At 39.5% G+C, this 19,131-nt stretch overlaps 1 protein-coding gene across 2 annotated transcripts in view; it reads right to left on the bottom strand.

Moving 5' to 3' along the window:
- adcy1b (adenylate cyclase 1b) overlaps positions 1–19,131 on the bottom strand; it is a 70,471-nt gene that overhangs the window by 14,786 nt on the left and 36,554 nt on the right. Inside the window, exons 5-10 of one of the 2 annotated variants that reach the window (XM_046852195.1) lie at positions 16,119–16,246; positions 13,214–13,372; positions 10,012–10,153; positions 5,509–5,664; positions 2,797–2,991; positions 1–11 (exon numbers count right to left, since the gene is read on the bottom strand). The exon at positions 1–11 is cut by the window's left edge and continues 87 nt beyond it. In XM_046852195.1, coding sequence (XP_046708151.1) covers positions 1–11; positions 2,797–2,991; positions 5,509–5,664; positions 10,012–10,153; positions 13,214–13,372; positions 16,119–16,246 — 791 coding nt within the window. The remainder of the gene's footprint in view (positions 12–2,796; positions 2,992–5,508; positions 5,665–10,011; positions 10,154–13,213; positions 13,373–16,118; positions 16,247–19,131) is intronic. The other variant, XM_046852196.1, reaches the window with a different exon arrangement.

Raw genomic sequence — 19,131 nt, 5'->3', positions numbered from 1 at the left:
ATGAGGTGATACTGAAAATGAAGGAAAAAAAATGGACAGATTAGATTAGATTGGGATCGGACTCCTTGTTTATATGCAGCAACTAACACAATGGGGAATAATAGACGAATGAAAGGGACACTTAAGAAGAGGTTTTATAGTATCTAGTGTGTGTGTGTGTGTGTGTGTGTGTGTGTGTGTGTGTGTGTGTAAATAGAAATCGTGACAATTCCACATATCGAAGGAGTAAATGAATGAATGAATGCATGAATGAATGAAGGATGGAATAAAGATATTTGTTAAAGTCTGCTAAAATAAGTATAACAGTTAAGTAGATCAGATCTTTAGAAAATCGAATATTAAATGCAAAATACACACACACACACACACACACGCTTATATATACATCTGTATTTCCCAAATGGGGTCTAACAAATGCAAACAATTTATTTAAATGTTTCTATTTATTAAATTTTATTTAATCAATTTAATTTGTGCCAATTTGATCAATTACTCAATATTATTAATATAATAAAAAAGTGGATTAAGTGAAAAAAATAACATTTTATGAATATATAAAATTTAATATAAATTCGCCTTAGTTTTAGAGGAATAAAAGACTCCAGAATGTTGAAATTGGGAAAAAAGAATCAGCTTTAGGGTGGTAGGTGTGACTTCGCTTCATCACACTTCACCACGAGGTGTTTTATTTCTAACCTGTCGAACCGTTTACTAAATGTGCTCGAACTCGCTCTTTGGATATCAGGTAAAATCAACAATAACATTTTCATGGAAAGCATGAGGCAGTCTGGGTGTAACCATTACATGTTGCTATGGTGATTTTGATAGATTTTTTTAAGACAGGGAAAAATATATATATATTTTTTTTTTTAAAGAATTACCGATAGCCGAACTCACTCTCTGACTAAATTTTACTTAAGTGGTACAAAGGGTTAGGGTTTAGGTGGGTTAGTCACAGTTCTGTACTCAGATAAGATTCTGTCTAATCTAGGGAAAGTTCCTCGTATTCAAAATCGGGTCACAGGGTGTGGTAAATAAAATGCAAATGTGTGTTTTCTTTATTATTTATTTATACAGAGCATATTTATATACATTGTTAAATGATAACTGATTTAATTATGTAGATAGATTGGACATAGATCAGACCGCAATCAAACATCTTGATGACTAGAGGTGTAACAAAACATGTCAAGTTCTAGGAATTTTACAATCCCACAATCCAAACACTTGAGGTCCCAATCTGTGCAACCCATAGATTTTAAATTTATAGAGAGCAGGTCACATGATCACATACTTCCATGTAAAGCCTTAGCCATTACCAGGAACCATTATAAAAAATAAAATAGCTCTTTAATTAATTAGCAATTTATTAATTCATTTTAAATGGCACCACTGTGACCACTTTTGTGATCACTTAGAAAGAGGTGGATGTAGCCACCGGGCATTTCAGCCGACTTTGGAGCTCTAACTTAAACTCGAATTCAGGGGCTGCTCCAGAGCTCATTACATTTTAGTTGGTCATTTTCTCTGAAGCAAAAATGTATTTTATTTCTTAGTTAAGATCTGGTGAACCAGCAGTACATCAGCAGTACACCAGTAGTACACGAGCAATACACCAGCAGTACACAAGCAGTACACCAGTAGTACACAAGTAATACACCAGCAGTTCACCAGCAGTACTCCAGTAGTACACCAGTAGTACACCAGTAGTACACCAGCAGTACACCAGTAGTACATGAGCAATACACCAGCAGTACACCAGTTGTACACGAGTAATACAGCAGCAGTACACCAGCAGTACACCAGTAGTACACCAGTAGTACACCAGCAGTACACCAGTAGTACACCAGCAGTACACCAGTAGTACACAGGTAGTACACCAGTAGTACACCAGCAGTACACCGGTAGTACACCGGTAGTACACCGGTAGTACACCAGTAGTACACCAGTAATACACCAGCAGTACACCAGTAGTAAACCAGTAGTACACCAGTAGCACATCAGCAGTACACCAGCAGTACACCAGTAGCACACCAGCAGTACACCAGCAGTACACCAGCAGTACACCAGTAGCACATCAGCAGTACACCAGTAGCACACCAGTAGCACACCAGTAGCACACTAGCAGTACACCAGCAGCACACCAGTAGCACACCAGCAGTACACCAGTAGTACACCAGTAGCACACCAGCAGTACACCAGCAGCACACCAGCAGTACACCAGCAGTACACCAGTAGCACACCAGCAGTACACCAGCAGTACACCAGTAGCACACCAGCAGTACACCAGCAGTACACCAGTAGCACACCAGCAGTACACCAGCAGTACACCAGCATTACACCAGTAGCACACCAGCAGTACACCAGCAGTACACCAGCTGTACACCAGTAGCACACCAGCAGTACACCAGTAGTACAGCAGCAGTACACCAGCAGTACACCAGTAGTACAGCAGCAGTACACCAGCAGTACACCAGTAGTACACCAGCAGTACACCAGCAGTACACCAGTAGTACAGCAGCAGTACACTAGTGGAAGGAACTAATATGGGAATCTTATAGTCTGGTGTACACAGACCTTTGTCTTTACAGTAACGTGTTTGTCTGATGGAGATTAGGTTGAAAAATGCTATTATTATCTGAAGTCAGTGTAATTCTTCAGATCTCCTTCTGACCTCCAGCTTCACCACAATACCAATCAGAAGTGTAAAACGCTAACTGATGTTCCTGAAGATCAAATGGAAGGCTGTGAACTGATAAAGTTTATATAATAGATGTGATGAATGAAGCAGCTCACCCTCTTCTCCCGCACTGAGCACTTGTACATAAGCGTGAGGAAATGCAAGTCAGACGAGTCAGATTCTGTCTGACGTGCCTCGATCAGACGCCCAATGTAGCGGTTGACCCGTGTGCCAGGGCTGCTCTGGGTCACGTTGGCCGAAACCACGGCCCGATTACGCAGTTTCTCCGGAGCCGAGCGCAGAACTCTCCTCTGAGGACATACAACAGGACAGAACTATAAAACAACCATAACACAACTAAAACACAACCAGAACACAACTATAACACAACCAGAACACAACTATAACACAACTAAAATACAATCTTTACACAACCAGAACACAACCAGAACACATCCATAACACAACTATAATACACTCATAACACAACGATAACACAACTATAATACACTCATAACACAACGATAACACAATTACAATACAACCATAATGTAACCATAACACAACTATAATAAAATCATAATGTAACCATAACACAACTATAATAAAATCATAATGTAACATAACACAACTATAATAAAATCATAATGTAACATAACACAACTATAATACAATCATTGAACAACCATAACACAACCATAACACAACTACAGTACAACCATAATGTAACCATAACACAACTATACTACGACCATAATGTAACCATAACACAACTATAATACAAACATAATGTAATCATAACACAACTATAATACAATAACCATACCATAACTATAACCATAACTATAACACAACCAGAACACATCCATAACACAACTATAATACAATCATTACACAACTATAACACAACTGTAATACAATCATATCACAGCTATAACACAACCATAACACATAACTATAATACAATCATATTGTAACCATAACACAACTATAATACAACCATAACACAACTATAATGTAACTATAACTCATTTATAATGTAACTATAACACAACTCTAATCACACCCTCAGTAATGCGTCTCTGTAAATATCGCTGTTTATCAGATGATATAAAAGTAAATAAATGGACCTCAAACTAAAAAAACTACAGATTTGTACATGTATAAAAAATACATGTATTATGTGAACATTTCATTTATAAAAAAAAAAAAATTGAATATTCATATCCATATTATTCATTATTCCTAAACATACAATATGAACTACTTTGTGGAAGCCGTGTCCAGCCCGAGGCCTGGAATACACTCTGAGACGTACTTGTTTACAGGAAATAAATACACACCCTCGCTGTTCCTTCTTCAAAAAGAACAGCACACAGAGCTGAAAATAAAGGTGAACCCTACTTCCTTCTCAACAGGAAGTCTCCAGCATCAATACAGAGGCAGATAAGAGGAAAAAAAGAGAAAGCAGAGAGAAGAAAGAGTGCGCTCTGAGAAAGGTCATTCCCAGCGGTGTGGGAGAAAAAGAGAATGAGAGAGAAAGGGTGGTAATTATAGAGATGTACAGGGAGAAAGAGAGGGAGATACATACAGACAGACAGGCAAAGGAGAAGAAGAAAAGAAAGAAGAAGAATAAGAGAGCAAGCTAGATGTTTACTGTTGAAGAACATCACACTGGGGAGGCAAGTGAGAAGAGAAGAGATGGAAGTAAAATAGACAGTGTGAATAGAAATGCGTTCCTTTGTGTGCATTCCACAACCATATATAACCATAACACAACCATATATAACCATTCCACAACCATATGTAACCATATAACAACCATATATAACAATTCCACAGCCATATATAACCATATCACAACCATATATAACCATAACACAACCATATATAACCATAACAAACCTTATATAACCATTCCACAACCATATATTACCATATCACAACCATATATTACCATAACACAACCATATATAACCATATCACAACCATATACTGTATAATCATAACAAACCTTATATAACCATATATAACCATTCCACAACCATATATAACATAACACAACCATATATAACCATGACAAACCTTATATAACCATTCCACAACCATATATAACCATATCACAACCATATATAACCATTCCACAACCGTATATAACCATTCCACAACCATATATAACATAACACAACCATATATACCCATCCCCAACCATATATAACCATAAACAGCCATATATAACCATAACAAACCTTATATAACATAACAAACCTTATATAACATAACAAACCTTATATAACTATTCCACAACCATGTATAGCAATAACAAACCTTATATAACCAAAACACAACCATATATAACCATAACACAACCATATATAACCATAACAAACCTTATATAACCAAAACACAACCCTATATCAGTCAAGTCAAGTCAAGTTTATTTCTATAGCACTTTGTGGTTATAAAACTAGGAGCTCCTGAGCAACTCATAAAATAGCTCAACATTTGCAATCATCACAGATCCAACACCAGCTTCTCCAATATAATCATAACACAACCTTATAAAACCATAACACAACCTTATATAACCATAACACAACGTTATATAACCGTAATAAAAAAATATATAACCATAATATGAAACATAACTATAAATCGTCCTTAACCCAAAATAATTAGCCACATAACCAAATAAACACACACATAGACATACACACACACACACCCACACACCCACACACACACACACACACACACACACACACACACACACACACTTACACACACTTACACACACTCACACACACACACACGGTTTAAATCAATACCTTGTCCCCATCATCGCAGTTCATCACATTAGAGAAAGGGATCTCAGCCTTGAACATCTTGCGGCAGTGCATGAGCTGCACCAGCAGGTAGCACACCGTTTTAAACTTCATCTTCTTGGCAGGTTTAATGTCGGAGAGGATCAGTCCTGGAAAGATCTGTGAGTGAACACAAACATGAAACAGCCAATCAATCAATGTTACCATAATGTAAATATGACACAACCATAATGTAACTATAACACAACCATAATGTCATTATAACACAATATTAACACAAAATTAATGTAACATAACCATAACACGACCATAATGTAACCCCAACACACCCATAATGCAACCATCACACATCCGTAAGGCTACCGCAATGTATCCATAATACGACCAGTAAGTAACTACAACGTAACCATATGAAGACTATAACATAACTGCAATGTAACCATAACACTACAATAACATACTCATAACGCAACCATAACACAATGATATGGGTACCACATTGTAACCATAACCCGACCATAATATAACCCCAACATACTCATAACACAACCATAAGGGTACCGCAACATAACCATAAAACGACCACAAGAAAACCGCAACATTACCATAACACAACCATAACATGGCCATAACGCAACAATAACAAGATCATAAGGGTACCGCAACATAACCATAACTCGACCACAAGGGTATCGCAACGTAACCATAACTTGCCCATAATGCAACAATACAAGACCATAAGGATACCGCAACGTAACCATAACACGACCATAACACGACCATAATGGTACCGCAACATAATGATAACACGACCATAAAGTAACCCCAACATACTTATAACGCAACCATGACACGACCATATGGGTACTGCAACGTAACAATAACACGACTATAACATAAACGCAATGTAACCATAACAAGACCATAACTTAACTGCAAAGTAACCATAACACGACCATAACTTAACCATAACATGACCATAACATAACCCCAACATACCCATAACACAACAATAACACAACTATAAGCGCAAAGTAACCATAACATGACCACAAAGTAACCCCAACATACCATAACACAAATATAAAGGTACCGCAACCTAACCATAACATGACTATAAGGGTACCGCAACCTAACCATAACACGACCATAACAGTATTGTAACGTATTGTATCTTCATGGATGAGTGCTCACCAACTAAAACTCAACCCCAGCAAAACAGAACTGCTGGTCATCCCAGGTGATTCATCTCCAGGTCAAGATCTCCAAATAACACTTCATGACCCTCTGCTCTCCCCTTCAGCCACTGCTCGTAACCTTGGGGTAACTATGGATAATGAACTGTCCTTCTTCCCACATGTTGCTAATGTTGCTCATTCTTGTCGATTTCTTTTCTATAACATCCGAAGGATTTGTTCATTTCTGTCCACACAGGCTGCCCAGGTGCTTGTTCAGTCTTTTGTCATTTTAAGACTTGACTACTGCAACTCTCTGCTGGCAGGTCTTCCCCTGAACGCTTTTCGTCCACTGCAAATAATCCAAAACGCAGCTGCACGACTTGTGTTCAATCAGCCCAAGTTTTCCCACACCACCCCACTGCTGTGCTCCCTTCACTGGCTTCCAGTAGCTGCACGTATCAGATTCAAAACACTGATGCTTGCCTACAAGGGCATAAATGGACCAGCACCATCTTACCTCAGTGACCTCATCACATCTCGCACTGCACCACGCTGTCTGAGATCCTCCAGCACTGCTCGACTGGTACCACCTTCTCTCAGAATGAGAGGTAGGTACACTTCAAGGCTCTTCTCTGTTCTGGCACCGAGGTGGTGGAATGAACTTCCCCTAGATGTCCGTACAGCAAAGTCCCTGACTATCTTCAAGCGACAACTGAAGACCTACCTCTTCCTGAAATACCTAAATTAGCACTTTCCAAGCTTGTAGAATTCAAGGGTTATATTTATATTAAGTTTGTAATCTTGCGTACCAGTGTACATTTATTCAAAGCACTTTTGTACGTCCCTCTGGATAAGGGCGTCTGCTAAATGCCGCAAATGTAATGTAAATGTAAATGTAACGTAACCATAACACGACCGTAACACGACCATAAGGTTTTTGTAAGGTAACCATAACACGACCATAAGGGTACCACGACATAACCATACTACAAACATAAGTAAACAATAAGGGTACCCCAACGTTACCATAACACGACTATAAGGGTACCACAACATAACCATAACACGACTATAAGAGTACCACAACATAACCATAACACAACTATAAGGGTACCACGACATAACCATACTACAACCATAAGAAAACCATAAGCGTACCCCAATGTAACCATAACACGACTATAAGGGTACCACAACATAACCATAACACGACTATAAGGGTACCACAACATAACCATAACACAACTATAAGGGTACCACGACATAACCATACTACAACCATAAGAAAACCATAAGGGTACCCCAATGTAACCATAACACGACTATAAGGGTACCACAACATAACCATAACACGACTATAAGGGTACCACAACACAACCATAACACGAATATAATCCTACTGCAACGTAACCATAACACAACTATAACATAACTGCAACGTGACTATAATATAACCATAACACAACCATAACACAATCATAAAGTATCCATAACACAACCATAACGTAACCGCAACATCACCATAACGCAACCATAACATGACAATAACATATAACAGTAATGTAACTATATGTATCTTTAATGTAATGATAATATATTGCTGTAAAGTAACTATAATGTAACTATAACACAACTTATATGAAGTAGTTGTTGAAACTCAGAACAGGACTTTCAGCTGCATAGCTTATTAATGATCTTCTCACGTTTGTCTTCCTCTGACACGTTTTACATACGTTCGATTTATTGCTAAGAGGATTAGCTCACAGCTTTGATAAGAGGACTCTTTTTAATTAATACATACATTTTTTTCTCACAAATGTTACAAGCTCTTCGTTTTGAGTTTATTCACAAGTCTTAAAGAATCGTAGAGGAGAATGAAATTCACTTTTACCTTCCTCCATTAGCAAACTCACCGCCAGCTCACAGTCATGCTTCAGCCTCTCCAAGAACTCTCCAAGTGCTTTTCTCAAAATAATCAACTTCACAAGCTTTGACTTATTTACGCTAATACCTCAGTCGACACACTGGTTATGCTAACAACTCGAGCCCAATCTCTGCCATTACTTGTGCAACTGTGGTGCATTGGAAATGTCTTTAACTCAATTAGGGAATGAAATGAGAGTTAAAAACATTTCCAATACACATACAGATACAGATTTACAGTCACATCCATCTCTAAGGTTCTTGGTTCATCATTTTACCAGCTATTAAAAAGAGGGTCACACAACAACATATAGCCAAATTGCATTCTAGAACTTTCTATCATTTTGACTGCTCTGTCACTGCATTTCACACTGGAAAATGGTGTTCCTGAAAAGTAGCTCTTGATCTATTTTTTTCGGGGAGAACATATTATAGATATTAATGAAGCATGGTGATGGCGGCATCATGTCCTCTTCGACATCTGCTACTTTGAAGGATGCTCTCAATATAGGTTAGTGAAAGGGTTAAAACAAAATGGCCAACTTCTGTAGCATCACCTCTTCTCTCCGTCTACATCTGGAAACTGAGGAGAGCAGTTGCTGAGGTTTTGGGAGAGGAATGTTGTCCCATATGTGTCTGATACAGGATTCTAGCTGCTCAACAGCGTTTCATGGTGCCCAAAATATTTTCAAATAATGAAAGGTCTAAACTGTAGACAGGACAGGTCAGCACCTGGACTCTTCTACTACAAAGTCATGCTATTGTAACAGATGAAGTACGCAGTTTGCATTGTCTTGGTAAAAATCGCAAGGCCGTCCCTAAAAAATTGATGTTTTCTGGATGAAAGCATTTGCCGCTCCAAAACTTGTATATTGATGCACTGATGGAACCATTCCAAATGTCCAAGCTGCCCATTCCACAGGCACTAACGCACTCCAATTCCAACAGAGATGTGGATTTTTGAACTGAGTGCTGATGACAAGCCGGATAGTCCCTTTCCTCTTTAGTCCAGAAAACGTGGTGTTTATTGTTTCCAAAAGTACATTACAATTTAGATTTGTCTGACCACAGAACAGTTTGCCTCAGTACATTTTAAAGAGCTTTCTTAGTTGAAGTGATTTCATGCTACAGCATCCAAAGACATTTTGAAAGACCTCTACAAACTAACTGTGGCTTTAAATGTTTTTTATTCTCATCTCAGTTGACTGTGGAAAAAATCAGTAGATGCTGATCAGCCAATAAGCTTTGGTTTCCTGATTTGAGATCACATTTCTTGGATTTGGTGAAGCACAGCGGTGGGAGTGTCAAGTTCAAAGTCAAAGCTTTTTCTTTTCAGCAATATTTTGTTAACACAACAATAACCCCACATAAACACACATTCTCTCTCACAAACTCACTTACACACCTTCCTACGGTGAGACGGCACTATGAAGAAGGTCTCAATGTCGTGCTTCTGCAGAAAGGCGTTCCTCTCACGCCCGTTTCCTGGCTCCACCTCATAGTCGCCATTCAGGCACTCCAGCGTGGCGCGGGTGATGTGCACTTTCCTAATGATACACATGCAAATACACACACAAACACACACTTCATCAGTTTGGTATATGCTTCCATTCCATTCCACATTCAGTCCCCATTTGATGTTAGAAGAACCTTGACTCTTCTGGAAAGATGTTCCAGTAGATCCTGTTATTAATTATTAATAGTAATTAATGCAACCATAGTTCCCAGTAGGTTTTCTGACCATCATATGGTCACTAACGATTTTAATGTTGCAAAACCACCATTTCCAAAATATCACTGGTATTTAAACACCAAGTTTCTGCAAGATACGTCCTTCCATGAGAAATCCTGTAGGTCCTGGGAAATTTTGGGTTTGAGAAAGGATCAGTTTGAGAGTGTGGTGGAAAGTTGGTCAAACAAATATTAGGGTGTTTTGTCAGCAGTTCCTAGTACCACTGGAGTTTAAAAAAAGAACATTACACAGTTGGATAAAAGGACATCAGAAAAATAGAACATTTAATTGAATGTAATTGAATGTAAGCTGGAGCTGGAAGCTCTACTAGAAGAACGATTTAAAGGTACTTTAATAAGAGCCAGAAAACCGTGTGTAAAAGAAATGAATGCTCCGACTGCCATCTTTTTTAATCTTGAGTGTAAAACAGCACAGCAAAAGCGTATACTTCCTAAAAGGTATATACTATACCTTCGTCGAGAAGACGGCACCATAACTTCAGACCCTGGGGAAATGAGAAAGCCAATTACCAATGACTTTTATTAAGAACTGTTTGGACCAACTAACTGTAAGTCTGAGAGCATGGCTCAACTTTTAAAATGACTTCCCAAAGTGGAACAAGAGGAGAGAAATATGCTGGAGTCCAGAATAAACCTTGATGAACTATCAGAGGCAGTCCAGCAGCTTTCAACAGGTCTGCTGTTGCACCCTGCCCTGGGACTCGATGGTCTACCAGCCAGATTTTTAAAAAGAGATTTGAGGTGTTTTAGGAAAGGTTTGGTATGGTTCAAGAAGGGTATAATACCCAATAGTTGCCAGCGGCCAGTGCTGTTACTTCTACCAAAGAATGGAGACTTGGGGTTGCTGAAGAACTGGCATCCTGTATCGTTAATAGAAAAGAGAACAAACATACTGTGTACCAGGACACATAATTATGGACAATCTGTTTTTAATCAGGGGTGCCATTGGTCTCTCTTCAAATAATGATTTCAATATCTTTTGTTTTCTCTCGACCAAGAAAAAGCTTTTGATCGAGTGGCGCATGGCTACCTTTTTAAAGTTTTAGAAACGTATGGTTTTGGAGAACAGTTTATTTCACTGATAAAACTACTGTACGCTGAGGTGTCAGTAATGCTGAAGATAGGGAGTGGGCTGAATTGTCCAGTACCTGTTAAGAGGTGTATTCTCCAGGGGTGTCCACTTTCATGACAACTATACAGCATAGCAACAGAACACCTACTAAGCAAATTAAGAAAATACTTGAAAGGTTTCTGTATACAAGGAGACCCCAAAGGTTCAAGCATCTCTGTATCGGCATATGTTGATGATGGCGCAGTTTTTTATCGCTAGTCGGGAAAATATCCAAACACTCAGATTTTAGCCATATATGAAATGTTCATCTGCCAAAATCAACCGGGCAAAGAGTGAGGAGTTGATAATGGGTTCCTGGAGAAATGGAGGGTCACCACAGCTTCCACTGAAATGGAAAATAGATAGGATCAAGGTTCTAGGGGTGTTTTTAGGAACAGGCAAAAGAACTGGGAGGGCATACTAAGAACGGTGCTAGCTAAGTTGTCTCAATGGAAATGGCTATTACCAGAACTATCCTATAGAGGTAGGGTCCTGGTTACAAATATCGTTACTGCCTACATGCTTTGGCAAAAGCTGAACATCATAGAGCCTCAAGAAGACATGATAAAAGCAGACCAAAGACAATTTGTGGAGTTCCTTCGGACTGGGCAGCACTGGATCCTTGCATCTGCTTTTTACTTAGCACAGAAAGGACAAAGCCTAGTGGACATAGGGAACTCATAGCATCACCTTTCAACTACAGGCAGCACAGTGACTTTTATTTGAAGATGACTTGGGGTGGACCAACATAGCTTGCGCTCTACTTAGGAGAGCATCCAGTCTTGGCTACGATAAGCTAAAAGTTTTAGACTTTAAGAATTTAACCCTATTCTACTATTTCAGCATGGCAAGAGACATTTTTGCTTGTTTCATAATCCCATAATAAAAAGCAGGATCCCCTCCTCAGTCAGCATAAAATGCTGCTTGGTGGGAGCCAGATGCCAGAAGATCGTCATCTCAGGGATGGAAACAGATGGAGAACAGCTGCATCACTTTGTTGCATAATATTAAAAGGTCTTTTTAAAATTTTAAAGTCATGCTTTGAAGGTATGGGTGAAACGTTTCCCCTAGATGTTTCATTAGTAACCCCAGATATACATACTATGAAAGTAAAAATGTTAGTTCTTAGTTGGCCATCTGGAAGTCAAAAACAAGACATTAGTAATCGGTTCAGTAGATGTGAAGAACATGCTGAAAGGGATGGTGACGGACAGAATTTGATTCAAATACGCTCATGTTAACTTAGTTAATAAGATTCAAGTGTTTGCTGTTGTCTGGATTGTGGGTGGGTTTTATCACTGGTTTAAAATTTCTAAACTACTCCAATGTATTTATTTAGTGTTTATTAATATTTGTGGTGTATATTTGTAAATGTGTAAAAGCCTGGAAAAAGGATTAATGATCGAATAAAGACTTGTTAAACATCTCTCTTTTTCTCTATCTTACTTCAACTCAATTATGTGAATGTAATCAATTAAACCACAATTGCAGTCAGTGACACTGAGGCACTGAGGACTGTGTGAGTGTAACTGATCTCAGAACAATAAGGAAATACCACATCATTTAGTGGAAGTGTGTGTGTGTGTGTGTGTGTGTGTGTGTGTGTGTGTGTGTGTGTGTGTGTGTGTGTGTGTGTGTGTGTGTGTGTGTGTGTGTGTGTGTGTGTGTCTGTGTGTGTGTGTCTGTGTGTGTGTGTGTTTGTGTGTATGTGTGTGTTGATAATGCAGTGAGGTTACAGTCATACCCAGGTAGCCCCCCAGCCTCCATCACGTTGGCCAGAGTCACGTCGTTGGACCAGACGTCGTACTGCCACTTTCTGAGGCCCAGAACGCCGCAGAGCACACGACCCGTGTGTAAACCCACACGCATGTTCAGATTCACCTCCGTCGCCTCCGCCACTGACCTGCGGTACAAAAGGGGTTAGTACAGTACACACACACACACACACACACACACACACACACACACACACATATATGTATATGTATATATATATATACACACATACACCTTTTAGGCATAACATTTTGACATTATAACATTATGAGCAGTGAAGTGAAGAACACTGATTATCTCTCTGTTAGTGGGTGGGTTTATTTATCAGGCAGCAGGTGAACATTTTGTCCTGAAAGTTGATGTTAAAAGCAGGAAAAATGGGCGAGCGTAAGGCGAGTTTGACAAATTGTTGTGTCTAGACGACTGGGTCAGAGCATCTCCAAAACTGCAGCTCTTGTGGGATGTTCCTGGTCTGCAGTGGTCAGTATCTATGAAAAGTGCTCCAAGGAAAGAACAGTGTTACTGTTACGGTTTTAGCAGCAAAAGAAGACCAACATAATATTAGGCAGATGATTATAATGTTATTGAGATATTTAATTAATTTAAATAATTTAATTAAATAATTAATTTTTATTTATTTGTTATAATGTTTTATTACATTTTTTTCTTTATTCATGTATATATTCGTTTTTTTTTTAAATAGCTTTCTTTCTTTCTTTCTCTTTCTTTATTAATTTATTTATATATTTATTTGTTATAATTCTTATTATAATTTTTCTTTCTTTCTTTCCTTTTTTCTTTCTTTCTTTCTTTCTTTCTTTCTTTCTTTCTTTCTTTCTTCTGAATACTTATGTGATATTACAGTTTTGTGAAGTTTTTTTTGTTTTTTTTTAATTGCCACATTTCTAGAATTCTGTTTTTACGTACCCAAATTTTTAACCTTCTCGAATGCTACACGATTTTCGCATTAATATCATGAAGTTTTTATCAAAGCTCATTTTTACTCATAACACATTTATTTAATATGCTTTTGATATCACTAGAAACAATAGTAACGTATTTCTTTAACTTGTTTATTCAAATTATTCATAGTTTGGTCGAGTTTATGACGTGACTAAATGTAGTGTTAATGTCACTGTAACTGCTTTAAAAATAAAAACAAGCACTTTAAAATCCTAAAACTACAGACAAAAGTATTTGGACAACTGACGTTCTGAATCATATGTGGTTCTTCCTCAAACTGTTTCCAAAAAGTTGGAGGCACGCAATTGTATAAGTTGTCTTGGGATGAACTAGGAGATCCAAACCTGCTCCTTTGCACAAAACCAGCTCCATGAAGATCTGCTTTCCATGAGTTGGAAGATGTGGAAGATCTGCTATAAGGCTTCAACCCTATTGAACATGATGAAGGTGAACCCTGACTACACCACAGGCCTCCTCACCACACCTACATCAGAACCTGACTTTGTATTTGAATAAGCACAAATTTCCACGAAATCTAGTGGAACATCTTCTCAGATTAGTGGAGGTTATTATAAGGGCAGACGGAGACTAAATATGAAATAGGTTGTTCAAAAAACAAATAATCTTATGCTCAGGTGTCCACAAACTTTAGTCCTTTAAACCTTTGAAATGGAAGTTTAAGCGTGACCACGTTCGGCAAAAGCCCTTCAAAGACACGTTGTTAAATAATAATAATTATTATTATTATTAATATAATAAAATAAGCAATAATTTTATGTCACTACACAAAAAAATACGCAGTTTGATTCATGCGCCAGTTGTGAACATGCACGAGTGAACAATTCTCGCTCGAGCTGGAAACAGAAGGCTTTTGACAGAAAAGGACGTTCAGCACGGCGGCAGGATGGGAGATTTCCATCTGCTCCGCTTCGCTTGCGTGATCCGCATTCGAAAAGAGCTAAACAGCAAGATAGCTTAGCAAGATGCTCCTTCTTCAACAGAAACCACAACCAGTCTTGCTTAAGATGATGTCTGCCAAAATCTGGTCATGATAGGGCAGAACTTCTAGAGTAAATAGCAATAAAACAAAATCCAAGATGGCAGCAAATTCAAGTGGGATTGGCTTTGAATTCATTGGTTCAAAATTTTGCCCTATAACCGTAATTCTAAATTTAACCAGATGGTGGCACTCAGACCAATTTTGTTCCGAATGTTTCTGAATCTCCCAGGACTTTTGATTTCGGAAGTTCAAATCCAGCAATCTCAGGGAGACGCCACTGTGGGCCCCTTAAACGAGGTTCCAACCCTTCAGCTGCTCAGTTATACATAAATAATATATACATACATACTTATACATACATAGTGTATAAATTAGATCATTGTAAGTCTATTCATCAAATGCCCCAAATATACACCTGGTGTCTTAAGATTGAAGAACCTGAGAGCCTGGACCTCAAACCCAGTGGAGATTTTTTTTTAATTGAACTGGAACATGGGTTTTCTCAACTGACACCACTAATGCTCTCAAACATTCTCTCTCATTGAAAATTGGAGATATAAGAGCTAAAGAGGGAAGCAATCTAGAATAAAATGTTTATGTAGGCGTCTACAAGCATCTGAGGTGTTCGCTTAGTGGTTTGATGTTGGATTTTGAATCTCAGCACCACCATGCTGCTACTGCTGGGCCTCATTGTATGTCACTCTGGATAAGAGAGCGTCTGCCAAAATGGCTTGAATGAAAAAAGGAATGACTACAAGAATTATAAAACAGATGCAGCGTGTTTATAGCCATTAATCTGAAAGTTTTTTCCAGATAGATAGATGATAAAGTACTAATGCAGTGTGTGTGTGTGTGTGTGTGTGTGTGTGTGTGTGTGTGTGTGTGTGTGTGTGTGTGTATGTAGACTTACGTGATGGTGTCGATCATATCGAGGCCCATCTCCACACAGCAGTGGGCGTGGTCAGTCTTGGGCTGGGTCAGTCCTGATACGCAGTAATAACAGTCACCCAGGATCTTAATGCGCCTGCAGTGATTCTCCTGCTCAGACACAGGGGAGGAGAGAACGCTTTACACTCCTGTAGTCCACTCTTAACAAACATCAGCTGATCACATCATAGTGCTGATCACATCCCAAAGCTGATCACATCCCAAAGCTGATCATATCCCAAAGCTGATCACATCCCAAAGCTGATCACATCCCAAAGCTGATCACATCATAATGCTGATCACATCATAGTGCTGATCACATTCCAAAGCCGAGCACATCATAGTGCTGATCACATCATAATGCTGATCACATCATAGTGCTGATCACATCTTAAAGCTGATCACACCATAGTGCTGATCACATCCTAAAGCTGAGCACATCATAGTGATGATCACATCCCAAAGCTGATCACATCCTAAAGCTGATCACATCCCAAAGCTGATCACATCCTAAAGCTGATCACATCAAAGTGCTGATCACATCCCAAAGCTGATCACATCATAGTGCTATCTGTCTGTCTGTCTATCTATCTATCTATCTATCTATCTATCTATCTATCTATCTATCTATCTATCTATCTGTCTGTCTGTCTGTCTGTCTGTCTGTCTGTCTGTCTGTCTGTCTGTGCTGGCATGGTTTGGATTTAGTTGATTCAGAGGGTAGCAAATCAATACAAGTTTTTTTCTTCTGACTAAACCACACACACACACACACACACACACACACACACACACACACACACACACACACACACACACACAGCTAATCTGGACTATTTAATGACCTCATTTAATTTCCATTGTTACTGTGTGTGTGCGTGTGCGTGTGTGCGTGTGTGTGTGTGTGTGCGTGTGTGTGTGTGTGTGTGTGCTGGAACAGGTTTGGGTCTCTCTAGTTTAAGTGAATGGAAAATCTCTTGCTAGAACACTATGTTTCCAAGGAGATCTTTAATATTCCTGGAATCCGGATGGTAGTCCTGGAGGATTCGGTTTATACCGATTGGCCAGGCAGAGAGACCGAGAGACCTGTTGCTGCAAGTTAGAGCAGTAAAGGATGGAAATGGAAATGTGTTGACTAGTGAGGAGAGTGTGTTAAGAAGGTGGAGGGAGTATTTTGAGCAGCTAAAGAATGAGGAAAATCAGAGAGAGAGAAGGTTGGATGATGTGGAGTTGGTGAAGCAGGATGTAGATAGGATTAGTAAGGAGGAAGTGACAGCAGCGATTAAGAGGATGAAGAATGGAAAGTCGGTTGGACCAGATGACATACCGGTAGAAGCGTGGAGATGTTTAGGAGAGATGGCAGTGGAGTTTTTAACCAGATTGTTTAACAGGATTTTGGAAGGTGAGAAGATGCCTGAGGAATGGAGAAGGAGTGTGCTGGTACCGATCTTTAAGCATAAGGGAGATGTGCAGTCTTGCAGTAACTACAGGGGAATTAAGTTGATCAGTCACACCATGAAGTTATGGGAAAGAGTAGTGGAAGCCAGGCTGAGAGAAGAGGTGACCATCTGTGAGCAACAGTATGGTTTCATGCCGAGGAAGAGCACCACAGATGCCTTATTTGCTTTGAGGATGTTGATGGAGAAGTATAGAGAAGGACAGAAGGAATTGCATTGTGTATTTGTGGATTTAGAGAAAGCGTCGACAGAGTGCCAAGAGAGGAGTTGTGGTATTGTATGAGGAAGTCAGGTGTGTCAGAGAAGTATGTGAGGGTGGTGCAGGACATGTATGAGGACAGTGTGATGGCAGTGAAGTGTGCAGTAGGTACGACAGACTGGTTCAGGGTGAAGGTTGGACTGCATCAAGGATCGGCCCTGAGCCCTTTCTGTTTGCAGTGGTGATGGACAGGTTGACGGACGAGGTCAGACAGGAGTCTCCCTGGACTATGATGTTTGCGGATGATATTGTGATTTGTGGTGAGAGTAGGGAGCAGGTTGAGAAGAGCCTGGAGAGGTGGAGATATGCGCTGGAGAGAAGGGGAATGAAAGTCAGTAGGAGTAAGACAGAGTACATGTGTGTGAATGAGAGGGAGGGCAGTGGAGTGGTGCGGTTGCAGGGAGAAGAGCTGGAGAAGGTGGAGGAGTTCAGGTACCTGGGGTCAACAGTGCAAAGTAATGGAGAGTGTGTTAGAGAAGTAAAGAAAAGAGTGCAGGCAGGGTGGAGTGGGTGGAGAAGAGTGACAGGAGTGATTTGTGATAGTAGGGTATCTGCAAGAATGAAAGGGAAAGTTTATAGGACTGTGGTGAGACCTGTGATGTTGTATGGATTAGAGACAGTGGCATTGAGTAAAAGACAGGAGGTGGAGCTGGAGGTAGCAGAGCTGAAGATGTTAAGGTTTTGTTGGGAGGACGAGGATGGACAAGATTAGAAATGAGTTTATTAGAGGGACAGCGCATGTAGGATGTTTTGGTGACAAGGTGAGGGAGGCTAGATTGAGATGGTTTGGACATGTGCAGAGGAGGGACATGAATTATATTGGTAGAAGAATGCTGAGGATGGAGGAAAAGAGGAAGACCACGGAGGAGGTTTATGGATGTGGTGAGGGAAGACATGCAGGTAGTTGGTGTGAAAGAGGCAGATGTAGAGGACAGGGTGGTATGGAGACGGATGATCCGCTGTGGCGACCCCTAATGGGAGCAGCCGAAAGAAGAAGAAGAAGAAGAAGTCCTGGAGGATTCGGAATGTATTTAACTGTCATAGGCAATCTGATGGACAGAAGTTTGTGAACATCTGACCAGTAGATTGGTATGTGCTTCTTTTTGAACATCGCGTTCAACATTGAGTCTTTATTCGCTCTTATAATAAGCTCCACTCTTCTGGGAAGATGTTCCACTAGATTTTATGGAGATTTGTTCAGGAACAAGGGTGTTAGTAAAGTAAGGTGCTGATGTAGGTGAGGTGAGAAGGCACTCAAGATCTTTCACTCCAGGCTAAGA

Source organism: Silurus meridionalis, chromosome 6, assembly GCF_014805685.1.
Source record: "Silurus meridionalis isolate SWU-2019-XX chromosome 6, ASM1480568v1, whole genome shotgun sequence".
In the NCBI taxonomy this organism is placed as follows: Eukaryota; Metazoa; Chordata; class Actinopteri; order Siluriformes; family Siluridae; genus Silurus; species Silurus meridionalis.
This window is presented reverse-complemented; position numbering and strand designations above follow the sequence as displayed.